This window comes from Lineus longissimus, chromosome 9 (assembly GCF_910592395.1).
Source record: "Lineus longissimus chromosome 9, tnLinLong1.2, whole genome shotgun sequence".
Classification (NCBI taxonomy): domain Eukaryota; kingdom Metazoa; phylum Nemertea; class Pilidiophora; order Heteronemertea; family Lineidae; genus Lineus; species Lineus longissimus.
The window spans coordinates 9363366-9379441 of NC_088316.1; the positions used below are offsets into that span (position 1 = coordinate 9363366).

The 16076-nt window shown below is 42.0% G+C and overlaps 1 protein-coding gene across 2 annotated transcripts in view; it reads right to left on the reverse strand.

Moving 5' to 3' along the window:
- LOC135493844 (gamma-aminobutyric acid type B receptor subunit 2-like) overlaps positions 1-16076 on the reverse strand; it is a 600170-nt gene that overhangs the window by 119445 nt on the left and 464649 nt on the right. For both annotated transcript variants that reach the window (XM_064781458.1, XM_064781459.1), the window contains one exon: positions 1102-1224. In XM_064781458.1, coding sequence (XP_064637528.1) covers positions 1102-1224 — 123 coding nt within the window. The remainder of the gene's footprint in view (positions 1-1101; positions 1225-16076) is intronic.

The following is a 16076-nucleotide window of genomic DNA, read 5'->3' on the forward strand; positions in this document are numbered from 1 at the left end:
GGGTCCTATTTGAGCTCTAACCAAGAAAGAGACTCAATGGCATTGGTCGACCGCCTGTGACCAAGCTTTCGAAACTGTGAAACAACCACTGACTGTTGCTCCAGTATTGGCCTATTTTGTTGCCAAGAAAAAAGTTAAGATTCAGACGGATGGTAGTAAGGATGGTATTGGCGCAGTTTTGCTGCAAGATGGCCGCCCAGTGGAATACGCAACGGGATCTCTTTCGAATGCTCAGATATCTTGGGCGCAAATAAAGAAAGAACTGTTGTCAGTTTGTTTGAGCTTGAGCGTTTTGATCAATATCCCAATGGGACTAAAGTCATTTGTTAAAAACGATCGCAAACCTTTGGCTGCAATCTTAAAAAAGCCGCTAAGTCAAGCGCCAAAGCGTCTACCAGCATTACTGATGCGTCTGCATAGGTATGATGTGGAGTTTCATTTCCTCAAAGGAACGGATACGCTTAACCGTGCCTTCATTGACTCTGGTACTCAGGATGAGAGGCCTAGGGTAATGAACTTCGATTTAAGCGATTATCCGGCACGTTATCCAAGATTGGCCCAAATGGTGAAATCAAGTTCCTCAGAAATGGCAGATTTCATGCTGTGCTGTCTATCCACCGAATAGACTCACCGGAAACTGTCCGCTGGACAGTCTGTCTATCCCTAAAATATATTGTCTATTCCAAGATAGACTAACGGCACTGGACGGGTAATTGTCCCCCGACTGTTTATCTATCCTCGTGATAGAGGGTATAACAAGACAAATATACATACAGAGAAAAGTCTTCTGAACCACCACCTCATTCCGAAACCATATAACAACGCCTAATCACCCATGTTCGCAGAAAAAACAGAACAGAAACAGTATAATACGCTTGCACTAACGGCAGCTCATTAGTTCTTTCCTCGAGAAATAGCTATAGGCCGACACCAACCTTTCCTAGCGGCTTGAAGAACAGCATTGGTTGTCACGGAGTCAAGTGCACGCGTGACGTCATACCACTTAAATAAACAATATCAAACGATATACGATAGGTCAAAACAAGACTTTCCAAAACAAAAAAACAACATTTGAAGTAATATGCTTTTGTTAATACTTACCTCTTCAGTAAAGTTAAGGACTTGTCTTTGCATAGGATCAACAATGGCCCACAGTGATATGATGAAGATGTCTACGATCAGTAAGGCACCGACGATGAAGAGGAGCTGCTTATCTTTAAGGAGCTGAAAAGAAATGAATAGAGTATAAGCGTTGCTCTTAAAGTAACTAAATTGGCAATCAAAAACCTGGACATTCAAGCTGACGCGTCACATATACTTTCCCCAAGACCACAGACTGAAGCCGAGCAACGCTAACATATCACTCTAATTTATTTGGCTTATCATCAAGTTGGTCTCGAAATAAAATAGAGCGTTTTTGGTTTGTCAATTTTGAGGCTGTAACTTATTTTTTTCAAATTTGATATTTCAATATCAGTATCGGTGAAAAGCTCAAATTGACGATAATCCGAAAGAATTAGGGTGATATGTTTGTGTTGATTTGTTTTAAAGATAAAAATAGTTTGGTAAATTTATCTTTTACGTCTAAATATTTTGTATACTGATCTCTGGTGCTCTCACTCGATGTGCACCCCCGGTGTCTGCAGTGAATGCATCGCTTTCTATTTGTGAGGGTGTGAGGTTTACGCGTTTTTGTCTCTGCGGGTAGATGGTAGGTTGTTGTTTCCCTTTACTCCAATACTCAACTAGTTATGGGGGACAACGAGCTCCTAGGCACCTTGGTGGAATGTACCAACTGAGACCTATACCTCTGTATGGCTTTTATTGCTATCCTACATCATACATCACATCCTTTAACTCCATTTTCAAGGCAGCCTATCACTAGGTCTACAACTTACGTCCAAACTCTACTTCTACTCCAACTCATTTTTCTTTCTTTCCCTCATTATTTATACAAGTTCTGTGACAACCCCAAAATAAACTTTCAACCCTAAGTATATCTCATGACTGATGGAATCGCCAACATCATACATTTGCCATACGTTAATCCGTATATCAACTCACGTGGGTGTGTTACATAACTGTAACATTTACAAGGTAAACCTTTGACTCTTAGTCTGACGTACATGATTTTCCCTTTTTTAACCCACCAATGTTAAATGCCCTCACCTAATGATATCGATTTCATTCGGTATACCCCAGACTAATATCATAACAATGGTAATAGGTATATTCAACTTCTACTACTGACATCCGGGGACTACTTGTTCAGCAATTCAAAATGACTGTGCCATAGCCACTGGTAACACCCCTACGTCACACGTGACGTAGTATGCCTGACCTCTGACCCGTCTAGTTTGCCGTTACGTTTCACCACTGTTTCTACATGACAAATACATTTTTGTGGCCCGCCAAATACGTTTTAAATTGAGAACACGTCTTATCATACTGAGAGTATCAGGTGTTCTTAGGAGCAGGTACCTGGAGCGCGGAGACCTCACACATAGGGAAATCTCACATATAGGGAACTCACGATCAGGGAAGTCATTTCAGTGCATCCAGGCGGCGGTGTACACTTACTCATAGTGTGGTTATTTAATCAAATCACAGGTGGTGCTCAAGTTGTATGTATCCACTATGGTCTGTTTTGAATTTTCATGGAAAGTAAATTAATTTTTAGTCAACACACTCATAATGGGGAGACTTTTAACAGTTTATGACTACAGGGTGTATCAGAAAAAATTAGACTGTCGAAAAAATCATCATAAAATGAACATAGGGAGGAGTTTCGAAAAACTGGCTACACCCCTTTGAAGAGGGTGTGATTTTGCATCGAATTATACCAGTGTCATCGTTAACACTTTACGTTACAATGAGCATGGACAGTTTGAATTTTGAAAAATTAAAGTCCTCTGCGCACGGGAATGTGAGGGTTAAAATTGGATGTGTCAAAGTGAATGAAAAGTTTAGATGGAGTTTTACTCGCGTGCCAAAGTGTTTTTGAAATAATTAACCCTTTCACCCTCTAATCCTGAAACAAAAATATCTAATTTCTGAGTGTAGATCTTCATCAAAGGGTCAAGAAACTTAAACTGTTTTACATGTACTGACTGTTAGGTTTACATGAATGTAAGCGTACACCGTCATTGTTCGGCTGAGGAAGATCACTTAAAAGAAAAAAATAACCCAATTGTACAGTAGCCCATTGGCATTTTAAACAAAGCATTCACAATGTACATGTACATGTAAATGTACAATGAATTAAACTGTCAAATCACACAATTCTCCTTACAAAGTTCTCGTACTTTCTGGAATTCACTGTCATGGTGCAATGGGACAATCAAAAGTTCCTTAGTCATCCACGTGGGCACCGTTTCTTTGAACGCAGATTTGTGCCCTTCGCAACATGTGCCCAACAGCACGCCTTATCACCGCTCCGTCTTCCCTTAAGATCTCAACTTCGGCTGTGATCCTTCTCTCAAGATCATCCAGGTTGGCAGGGGGTGTGACATAAACCTTGATTTAAGGTGGCCCCACAGGAAGTAGTCGAGTGGTGTAAGGTCGGGAGACCGCGGAGGCTATTCCACTGGTCTGTTCAACGCAACTGGTCTGTTCAACTCTGTCTCCGAACAGTTCTGTCAGCCGCTCGGTAACAACCCTCCGTCTGTGGGGTGGCGCGCCATCCTGCGCCCACCAAGCGCGCCGGAATTCGATGGCATCCCTTCCTTGTGGCCTAAACCTGCGCATTCTGTTGATAGCGGGAACCACACGTTCATTGATCATTTGGAGGTAGTCCTCGCCATTCAGGTTTTGGCGAAAGAAGAAAGGTCCGACGATGGCTCCGTTGCCGACTAAGCCAATCCAGACCGTTACCTTGTGCCGGGCGTCATTGCGCTCGTATGCAAAATCAAGTTGCTGCTCTCCCCTCGGGCGATATTCCCTTACGTTATGGCTGTTCACAAAAGCATTCATGGCGAAGCCAGACTCATCTCCGATGATAAAGTCATCGAGGAAACGTTGCCGCTAACCACTGGCAGAATCGTAGGCGACGTGCCAAATCGCCGGGAAGAAGTTGATGCCTCTTAATCATTTGGTACGGGTGGAATCGCAGGTCAAGGCGCGTGATACGATTGAATGTGGTTGACGACATGCCAAGACCGTTCCTTCTGCAGCTGATGGTCTCCTCTCTCTCTTGTCCGACATGGTGTTCGTCGAGGAGGGTCCTCACTGCTTCAATGTTGGCTGGAGTACGTTCCGTCCTTCGTCGGCCCGACCTCCCTTTGTTGAGATTGTGGCTGGTTCCAGAAGTACGGTACTTATTGACGTTGTTGCAGACAGTGGCACGACTTGGAACTCTCACATTTGGAAATTGACGTTGGAACCGCTCAAGAACAGCAGGGACACTTTTGGTTTGGAGATATTCAGTAACCAGAAAAGACCTCTGATGAGGGGTGTACTACTGTGGCCTGACCATTTTGCATCCATACCACAGGACACAAGCCAAACAGTGAGGACAAAATGCACAGATGCTCACAGATTTATGGCCAGGAATTACGTTAGGCCTATTATCTAACCAACATAAGGTAGCTATCTGAAGAAAATATGAAATTGACAAGATAGGACTTATGGTTATTATGGTCACGACCACTTCATGCCATTGCGTTAACCCCTTGATGAAGATCTACACTCAGAAATGAGATAGTTTTGTTTCAGGATTAGAGGGTGAAAGGGTTAATTATTTCAGAAACGCTTTGGCATGCGAGTAAAACTCCATCTAAATTTTTCATTCACTTTGACACATCCAATTTTAACCCTCACATTCCCGTGCGCAAAGGACTTTAATTTTTCAAAATTCAAATTGTCCATGCTCATTGGAACGTAAAGTGTTAACGATGACACTGGTATAATACGATGCAGAATCACACCCTCTACAAAGGGGTGTAGCCAGTTTTTCAAAACTCCTCCCTATGTTCATTTTATGATGATTTTTTCGACAGTCTAATTTTTTCTGATACACCCTGTATAGAAGGTATACTTAGCAGGCCTATCGACAGTATCGTTATTCACTAGTAAGCAGGCCATTGTTAATTGAATAGGAAGCATTTTATTTTAGGATTGTTTGTTCCCAACAAATGTTCCTCTTTTTGGGTGGGTGGGTGGTGGCGGGGGGGGGGGGGCGACTGCTGATGCGTGTACTTTATTTTAGGGGAAAGTTGGGTGTCGTCTCGAACTGAACCCAAAACTTTTGATCCAACCATTATATTACAATTCTCTACATATCCTCAGCTGGACGACCTATGCGTAAAATATTAAAGGGAAGTTATCCCCAATTTTATTAATTTGTGGGTTAAAGGGAATTATACGTGAATTATATAAATGTCATTTTTTATCATTAACCGAACAGTGTTTGTATCGTATATATTACTTGTCACACTACATGAATTTGGAGCGAGTAGATCACTTGACTTCCTTGCATGTGAGGTGAGACTATCTTATGTCTTACCTCATACTACAGAATGATGGAGTAAGTAGTTCACTTGATTTCTGTATGTGAGGTCTGATTCGCCTCGATACCATCGCTTCCCTGAATTTGAGGTGGGAGTATCCTTTACTTACACTACATGTACTTAGATTGAGTAGTTCACCTGACTTCCTTGTATGTGAGGTCTTGATTTACCTCGATACCATCACTTCCGTGAATGTGAGGTGGGAGTATCTTGTACATTAGACTACACCAAGTTGAATTGTGTAGTTCTCTTGATTTCCCGGCCAGCGAGGTCTGGTTAACCTGGAGACAATCGTTTCCCTGAATGTGAGGCGAGAGTATCGTATATATTACCTGTCACACTACATGAATTTAGAGCGAGTAGTTCTCTTGATTTTCAAGTTTCTGAGGGCTGATTTACCTCGAGACTATCGCTTCCTTAGATGTGAGGTGAGAGTATCTTATGTCTTACCTGTCACAATACAGGAACGTAAGAGTGAGTAGTTCACTTGATATCCCGGGCCTGTAAGTAAGGGCTGATTTGCCTCGATACCATCGCTTCCCTGAATTTAAGGTGGGAGTATCTTATATCTTGTCACACTGCAGGAAGTTAGAGAGAGTAGTTCTCTAGATTTCCCTGAATGTGAGGTCGGATTTACCGACTAGAGTGAGTGAGAGTATCTTATGTCATACCTGTCATACAGGAAGTTTGAGTGAGTAGTTCACTTGACTTTCTTGTACTACGTGAGGTATGATTCACCTAAAGAGCATCGCTTCCCTGAATGTGAGTGTATCTTATATCTTCCCTCTCCTACAGGAAGTTGAGTCAGTATGTCTACGCTGTATGTGAGGTGTGATTCACCTGGATACCATCCGCTTCCCTGAAAGTGTTGTGTTGTGTTGTGGGAGTATCTTATATCTTACCTGTCATACACGAAGTTAGAGTTAGTAGTTCTCCTGACTTCCTAATATTTATGTCTTATTAACCTCGATACCATCGCTTCCCTAAATGTAATGTAATGTAATGTAATGTAAAATTTATATAGAGCACCTTACCACCGTGAAAAAACGTGTTCAAGGCGCTACTCCTCAAAAAGCTCCACGGAATAGCCATGCCTTCAGCTGACGCTTGAAGGAGAAAATATTGGTACTTTGGATTGATTTGATTTCAGGGGGGAGCTGGTTCCATAGGAAGGGGGTACATGCAGAAAAGGCTCTGTCGCCATACGAGGTCCTGGTGCGTTTTGCTAGCAACCTGACACTAGATGAGGACCTCGTATGACGAACAGTTTTTTCGAGAGGTAGATGAAGATAACCAGGGGCCAGTCCGTGGAGCACCTTGAAACAGTGAAGTAGCACCTTGAACTGAACACGTGCCTCAATCGCAAGCCAGTGCAGTTCTTTTAGCACGGGTGTGATATGCTCACGCTTCCGTTTTCTACTGACCAGCCTCGCAGCTCGATTCTGTAACAGTTGGAGAGGAACAAGGGATTTTTTAGGCAATCCGTATAGTAGCCCGTTATTGTAATCACGTTTTGACGTGACAAGGGCATGAACAAGCCGCTCAGTACAAGGTTGATTAAGATACTTTCTGATCCTACCTATCTTATATAAGCTAAAATTGGCGGCCTTGCAAACATTTTTTATCTGAGCTTGCATGCTCATGCCCTCATCCAGCCAAACACCAAGATCCTTCACACTGCTTGACTTAGGGACCCAGACTCCATTTGCAGTGATACCTTGAACTGAACCTGTCCTTCTTGGCGATACAATGTTCAGCATATCCGTCTTTGGAGCATTTAAAGCAAGTTTGCAACAAGCCAATCCCCAACCCCCGATATGCAATCCTCAGTGCGGGAAACAACCACACCACTCTCCTCAACATCACCACACCTCATGAAATTTATAAGTTGGTTGTCGTCAGCGTACAATTGAAAAGGAATGGTCCAGTTCCGCATGACATCACCAAGTGGCAAGGTGTAGATGGTGAAGAGAATGGGTCCCAACACAGAGCCCTGAGGCACACCGAAGTGAAGGGAGATCGGCTCAGAGCAACAACCACCAACAGCAACCGACAGTGTCCTGCCATGGAGATAGGATGAAAACCACCTCAACACAGTGTCTTTTAGACCAAGTCTCTGCTGCAACCTGTCAATGAGAATACTGTGGTCGACAGTATCGAATGCGGCAGAGAGATCAAGAAGGACAAGAATTGCCTCATTTCCATTGTCCATGCCTGTAAGAATGTCATCCGTAATCTTCAGTAGAACTGTCTCGGTGCTATGGCATTTACGGTATGCAGACTGATTGGTATTAAACAGACCATTCGACGACATGTGCTCATGCAAACGACAAGCCACCACCTTTTCAAAATGTGAGGTGGGAGTATCTTATACATCTTTCTTTTCACACTGCAGGAAGTTAGAGTGAGTATAGTTAACTAGACATCCTTGTATGTGAGGTCTGATTTACCTACTGGACCCCATCGCTTCCCTGAATATGAGGTGGGAGTATCTTATATCATACCTGTCCTGCAGGAAGTTAGAGAGAGTAGTTCACTTGACTTCCGCGTATGCGTGGTCTAATCTACCTGAAGAGCATCGCTTCTCTGAAACGGATTGTATCTTATATCTTCCCTCTCCTACACGAAGTTGGGTCCGTATGTCACTTGATTTCGCTGTATGTTGGGTCTGTTTTACCTGGATTCCATCGCATCCCTGAATGTGAGGTGGGGGTATCTTACATCTTACCTGTCATGCAGGAAGTTAGAGTAAGTAGTCCACTTGATATCCTTGTATGTGAGGTCTGATTTACCTCGAAGCAATGTGAGGTAGGAGTATCTTATATCTCACCTGCCATACAGGAATTTAGAGTGAGTAGTTCACTTGACTTCCTAGTATGTGAGGTCTGATTTACCTGGAGACCGTCGTTTCCCTAAATGTCAGGTGAGAGAGTATCTTATATCTCTCTTGTCATAGAGAGTGAGTAATTTACTTGACTTTCTTGTATGTGAGGTCTGATATAGACTCTACCTGACTGAAAACCATCGCTTCCATGAATGTGAGGTGGGAGTATTTTGAACATTACCTGTTATACTAGTGGTGAGAAGTTCACTTGGTTGCTCTGTATGTGAGGTCTGATCATACCTCGGGACAATCGCTTCCCTGAATGCGATGTGAGAGTACTTACTGTAGAATCCCGTCTGTCCCGCCTATTTAAGTCCTGTATTTTTTGTGAATGATAGGCTTTTATTGTGGACATGTGACATAACAGGTTGTTTCATTTGTCGTCCGTCGTCGTCCGTCGTCCGTTAGCAGGGCACGTTTCGTAACTGTTAGAGCTATTGAGTTGAATCTTAGTACACATGTACCCTTATGTAATAACACCTTGGAGTCCAAGTTTCGGTCCGATTCGTTTCATGGTTTGGCCACCAGGGGGCCAAACGTTAAAAGTGAAAATATGCAATATCTCCCTTAATAGTAGTCGGGAAATTTTGAAAAAAATATGGTAGGTACTTCTAGCAAAGGTGCATCATATATCCTCCGGGTTTTTGATTTGACCTCCTTTTCAAGGTCACAGAGGTCAAATGGTGTAAATTGGCCGTTAGGATGTAACGATGGCACGTTTCTAAACTGCAATGACTATTGATACCAAATTTGGTACACATTTACCCCTTAGTCAGGTGATCTCAGGGACCGAAGTTTGGTCCAATATGATTCACCACTTGACCACCAGGGGGCAAAATCCAAAAACCTTAAAAATGTGATTATTCCTTAACTTCTTGCCCGATTGCCACCAATTTGATATCATGGGTACATCTAACCACCATACAGTATATGTCACACAGGTTTTTAATTTGACCTTCTTGTCAAGGTCACAGAGGTCAAATGGCGTAAATTCGCCGTCAGGCCGTAACTATGGCACGTTTCTTAACTGCAATGACTATTGATCACAAATTAAGTACACATGTACCCCTTGGTCAGGTGATCTCAGGTACCGAAGTTTGGTGCGATCTGATTTGCCGTTTGGCCTCCAGGGAGGGGGCCAAATCCTAAATTCTTCAAAATGCCATTATTCCTAGTAATGACTTCCCCGATTGTCACCAATTTTATATCATAGGTACATCTAATTCTAACAACCATTCAATGTGTCACCCGGGTCTTCTTTGATTTGACCTACTTTTCAAGGTCACAGAGGTCGAATGTACTGTAAATTGGACATTTTGGGGAAATTGTAATTGCTTGGACCTACATCAAACCTAACACTACATGACACAATACCATGCTCTTTATCCATCTTTCCTCCACATGAGGTGAGCACAATGGCCCTGGCCATTTCATTTCATTTATCATTAAATCCATTACCAACCTTCCATCTAAGGGGTATACCTGATGAAAACAATAATCCCAAACTTTGCAAGTGGAGTTTTGTCAACCCTGGTAACTAACGGGACGGGCGGAATTCTACACTACAGTATATATTCCCTCTTATACATGAATTTAGAGTGAAATTTTATATATCAGATGCCGTTGTTATCTTTAAAACTTATCCGTATTTTAAGTTAACTTGGATACCCTTTCTTACATTTACGTTTGGGTGGTAAGCGAAGGGAGTTATTTCCTGTATGTAGGCATGATATCCAAATCTTCATCAGCATCATTCTTTGCCGTCACATACATTATTCTACCTTTACATTCTGATATTTAGTTGCGTTTTCTCGGCAAACCAATGTTGCGTAGGCCTAACACTGGCGGGACAGACGGGATTCTACAGTATATAAACTTCATTATCAAGTCCTCTGTGTATGTTAGAAACCACCGAACATCATGACTTCGATAAAATTACAATGCAGAGATTATTTCATATTTGTATACTTCAGTCAAAATACGGAGTTGGACAATACCCCTACATATATTTCAAGTCAAGACGGTAAATCCTGGTGGACTATTTATTCATTCATTTAATACCGTTTATATTACAGGAGAAACATAAGTATACATGGACATAGTAAAACCTTGGAGTAATACTCCAAGGTAAAACACAGCTTATATGCGTACATGAAACATACAAAATAGATAGCTGGAAAGCTTCAACTAGTAGCCTTGCCGGATGATGTTTTCATGATTTGATAATATAGTCTTCCGAATGAAGCATAACTCCAAGCAAGTCAACCACACCGTCCTGGTCACCAGAACAGTGATTATGATTTCCGCCAACGAGAACTACTTCAATTTCAAGATCGATTAGAGCCGGTTTTGAAAATCTCAGATAGGAAACCATTCTTTGGGCGTTTCTGTATAACTATAAGTAATTTTTTTGATAAAAAATGGGAATTCTTTGAAAAGGTGCTTTATTGCGCATGTCAAGGATTTTAGTCGTACTGCACGCCATAACGAGTTGGAACACGAATGCATTATTTCCGATAACTGCGACATCCTGTGCTAGACACCACCGCATAGCACCGCAGACATGTAGACGTTGGTTAAGCACACAGAATGACTTGTTTGCCCTCAGAGATAAATCAACTCAAGACCATAGAAGACGGAGGAGACAACGGCAACACGGAAATGATCCACAAGGTAGTTTTTCTTCAAGCATTTTATTCCTCGCCAAATGAATTTCCTTCTTTGTTGGCATATACTGACGGGAATAAGTCCGCTTCTGTGTCATGGACGGAAGAATAAGTCGCATGATACATCAAAGCGATTGACCCTGACCATGCCTTTAACAATCAGTATTATTGTTCCAGGGACCTTTATTCTTAGGACTAACATTTCGTTCATACCAGTTGTCATCACCAATCACTATTTCCAAAGATGTTAAACGTTTCAGCATACTCGCCCGAAATGGAAAACAATTTGAACACTTGGTCCTTGAGCGCCGAAGACTTGGTTTCCCTGTTCCCGGTGAGGATATCAAAGGGCAAGCTGGAAGAGAATTTCGGCAATGGTTGGCAGAGCTTCCGAACAAAACAAAGGCCAAAAGACAAGAACGGAGACGCTGATTTTGATGTCATCATGAACATGAACATGATCATGAACATTTGATATGGTGCCAAGATCAACAATGGAAGCGACTGGGTATCAGAATGTTGACATGAGATCATCCCAAGGGAACCCGAAACTTGGATGCACGGTGACTCTAGTAGTTATGACAGATGGACGAAAAGGACGAGCCGAGGTCAACTTCAGAGGCTTGGCACCAGATGGTGACGTCATTCGGCAGCTTCAGGCGAGTGAGTATTGGCATAGTATACAAGTCCGTGGTTGTAGTACAGAACGTGTACATCATCAGTGTTGTCATTGACGGTCAGACATTCTAGTTAATGGTAGTATTTTTTTATTTTTTAGGAAAATCAGAACTTCTATGACTAAAATTGATGTAGGCTTGTCATGGATGCAACCAAAACATTGTGCGTGTCTGACTGTTCAGAAAAGTAATGTAAATGTTCATACTTGTTGTTTGCTTTTCCAGGTAACTGGTAGTCCACAGGGTTGGGCCCGACACCAGTCGCTAATCGAGTGGTTGCAGGCCCTGATTGTGCCATTTGTAGCAGGGGCCACGTTCCTGTTACTTTTAGACAGGTATCCGGCGCATCGAAATCAGCAGTTTCGTGATGCAATCACCGCAAAGAATGGGACAGACACATCTATCTCGGGACAATGTAGAGGTAGAGATGGTAAATGATGAGCTTGAGCAGTTTGTTGAGGGGATTGAGTTTTCGGAAGGAGAAGAGGATAATGATGTTATTAATGATGACGTGTAAAACCCGTTTGGATAATAAAATTGATTGGTAAATTGATAAGTATATCTGTGATCTTCTTTAATTAATTCCTTGACAACAATACTTCTTTATTTGGACATTCTGCATACAGATGAAGCTGGCTTTATCATAGACCCCAGATTAGAAATTTCTGGTCAACCTAGACTATAGGCATAAAATGACGACGCTAGTTGTATTGTATTCATTCATTCAGTACAGGACTACCCCATGTCAATGTTCATGTCTTTTATCCACTTAAGTGGAAGGCATTGGCATTGCCCACGAAAAGGGAGTCAATTATCAGCTGTGGCTGTTCTTTCTAATGTTCGCCTGCCACCAGTAAAATCGGCCTATTCATTTGGACTCAGTCATTTTACGATTCAGCCGCGCTCGGTTAAGTGGGAGAAGACAGTATGTGCCCATATGATTTTAAGCCCCGGAGATTGTTTTTTTCAATACCGGTAGTGAAGGGCTTAATTCGGCCATCACATTAATTACAATAACTTTTCCCGTTCTTGCAAACGCGACTAAGGAAGGGTCTGATGGTCTGAGTTTGGCCATAAACTTGCGTTGGCAGAGAAATAGGGTTCACCAAGACGATAATGTTTTCGACAAAAGCCTGTCCCAAAATTCGTCAAATTAAGTCATGACAAATGGACAGTTTTTACAACAAAACAAGTTCTATCGATGTTTTCGTTCAGCTTATCTGTCTAAAGGTGACATATTCCTGTCCATTTGTACATGTATTACATTCATGTTTAAATTCATAGCGTCTAAAAACAAGCAAGAAAAATCCGATCTCGCATACAGCGAAGTCAATTGAACCCACGCAAACTACCAGTACAGGTAAGATACTTTCACCTCATATTCAGGGAAGCGATGCTCTCAAAGGTAGATCAAACCTCAAAAAAAGGAAGGCAAGTGAACTACTCTAACTTCATGCTGGACAAGTAAGATATAAGATACTCCCGCCTCACATTCAAGGAAGCGATGGTCTCCAGGTAAATCAGAGCTCACATAAAAGGAAATAAAAAATTAACTACTTTCTCTAATTTCCTATAGTATGACAGGCAAGATATAAAATATTCTCAAGGAACCGATTGTTTTGGTGAGAGCATATATCAAATACAAGGAAGTAGAGAGAACTACTCATCCTAACTTCCTGTAGTGTAAGGTATAAGATACACAAACCTCACATCCAGGGAAGCGATGGTGTCGAGGTAGATTATACCTCACCTACTAACAGGGAAATCAAGAAAACTACGCACTCTAACTTCCTGTAGTGTAAGCCGGTATAAGATACTCCCATCTCCCATCCAGGGAAGAGATGGTGTCAAGGTAGATTAGACCTCACATACAGGGAAATCAAGTGACATACTGCCCCCAACTTTCTGTAGGAGAGGGAAGATAAAAGATACTCTCACATTTGAGAGGTAAGACATAAGATAATCTCATCTCACATTCAGGGAAGCGTTGGTCTCCAGGTAAACCAGGCCTCACATACAGAGAAATCAAGAAAACTACGCACTATAACTTCCTGTAGTGTAAGGCTTAAGATACCCCCACCTCACATCCAGGGAAGCAATGATGTCGAGGTAGGTAAGACATCACATGAAGGAAAATCAAGTGACATACTGCCTCAACTTTTTGTAGGAGAGGGAAGATAAAAGATACACTCACCTCAATTTCAGGGAAGCGTTGGTCTCCAGGTAAACCAGGCCTTACATACAGGGAAATCAAGAAAACTACGCACTATAACTTCCTGTAGTGTAAGGCTTAAGATCCCCCCACCTCACATCCAGGGCCAGGGATGGTGTCGAGGTAGATAAGACCTCACATACAGGAACATCAAAGTGACATACTGACTGAACTTCCTGTGTAGGAGAGGGGAAGATATAAGATACACTCACAATTAGGGAAGCGGTGCTCTTCAGGTTCACATACATACATGCCTTTTACTCACAAAACCACACTAATTCCAGCAAACAAACACTGTTCGGTTAATGATAAAAAATGACATTTATATAATTCACGTATAATTCCCTTTAACCCACAAATTAATAAAATTGGGGATAACTTCCCTTTAATATTTTTCGCATAGGTCGTCCAGTTAAGGATGTGTAGAGAATTGTAATGGTTGGATCAAAAGTTTTGGGTTCAGTTGGAGACGACACCCAACCTTCCCCTAAAATAAAATACACGCATCAGCAGTCGCCCCCCCCCCCCCCCCCGCCACCACCCACCCACCCAAAAAGAGGAACATTTGTTGGGAAAAAACAATCCTAAAAATAAAATGCTTACTATTACATTTATAATGACCTGCTTACTAGTGAATAACTAACGATACTGTCGATAGGCATACTAAGTATACCTTCCATAGCCATAAACTGTTAAAAGTCTCCCCATTATGAGTGTGTTGACTAAAAATCAATTTACTTTCCATGAAAAATTCAAAACAGACCATAGTAGATACATACAACTTGAGCACCACCTGTGATTCGATTAAATAACCACACTATGAGTAAGTGTACACCGCCGCCTGGATGCACTGAAATGACTTCCCTGATCGTGAGTTCCCTATATGTGAGATTTCCCTATGTGTGAGGTCTCCGCGCTCCAGGTACCTGCTTCTCGTTCTTAGCGCTAGATCCTACGTCCCGCACACAAACCCCTGATGTCATTCGCGGCGATTGGTGGAGTGCCCAGCACAGCAGCGAAAGCGCCCAATCAGAAGTTAGCTCACAAGTCGTGTTAGAGAATGTTTCAACAAAAATGTGTCAAAACAGTTGATAAGGAAAACATCCGGGACTTTCCTCGGCATCGGCCTTGTAACGCGCATTTCTATTGGTCGGCTATATCTATATCACCCTAGGTGTTCCCCGAGAAATTCCGGCTGTTCTCGCAAGTGATCTTTTCCCTCCGCAAATTGAGAAACTGTCATTATATACGCTCTAAACAGCGTCTATCAACTGTTTCTTACTTACTTCCCAATGAGATAACAATAACGGAGTAACAGAAAACCAATACCTTTTATTTTCTTACAAAAATCGTGAATAATTAATCAAGAAGAATATCTTATACCGTTGGTATGCACAACTGATATACCAGCCTTCTAACTTCCCTGAACGCCGCGAATGACCTCAGGGGTTTTTGTGGTGAGAGAGCAACGAATCCTAACATTTCTGATATTCTCAGGATGTGTGTTATAGTAGTGTAACATATGAATATGTATTATGTTCACTGGTAGTAGCCAATAGGAACATCCTGTGCCATCTCATGCAAGGCCTTGTTATGCAATGCTACCCGGTGAACCAAGGGGTACTTTCTGCAGGGGAGATTGACTCCGACTGTGGCCTGAGAAGGATGGATTCAAGCTATTTCAGAGCAGCCGGGTTATTCTTCCTTGACCGTGCAATAGTCGATACGAACTAGGCCGATACATTACATGGCGACCTTCCGCCAGGAAAAACATCGACATAGATACGTATATACAAAGGGTACTCGATTAACTGGTTTTGTGGCGTGATTGACTGACACAAGGTTTTCCTCATCATAATATGCATTTTAGGACAACAACGGGGTATAAAAGAAGGAAACTACCCAATGAACACGTCTTTACAATAACTAGCGTATGTTTCAAATGTATTTGATTTTTATTGTTATTGAGAATAGGCCCATTTGTCACTATTGGACACACCGGAATCCATGTGGAAAGCTACAGGTTGGTCCAAAAAAACAGTGTGGTGAAAAAAGAAAAAAAAACTAAGAGTTTCTTGTTTTAACAATTATTGAAAAAAATCATAACAACGTTATTACACTTTTGCTATA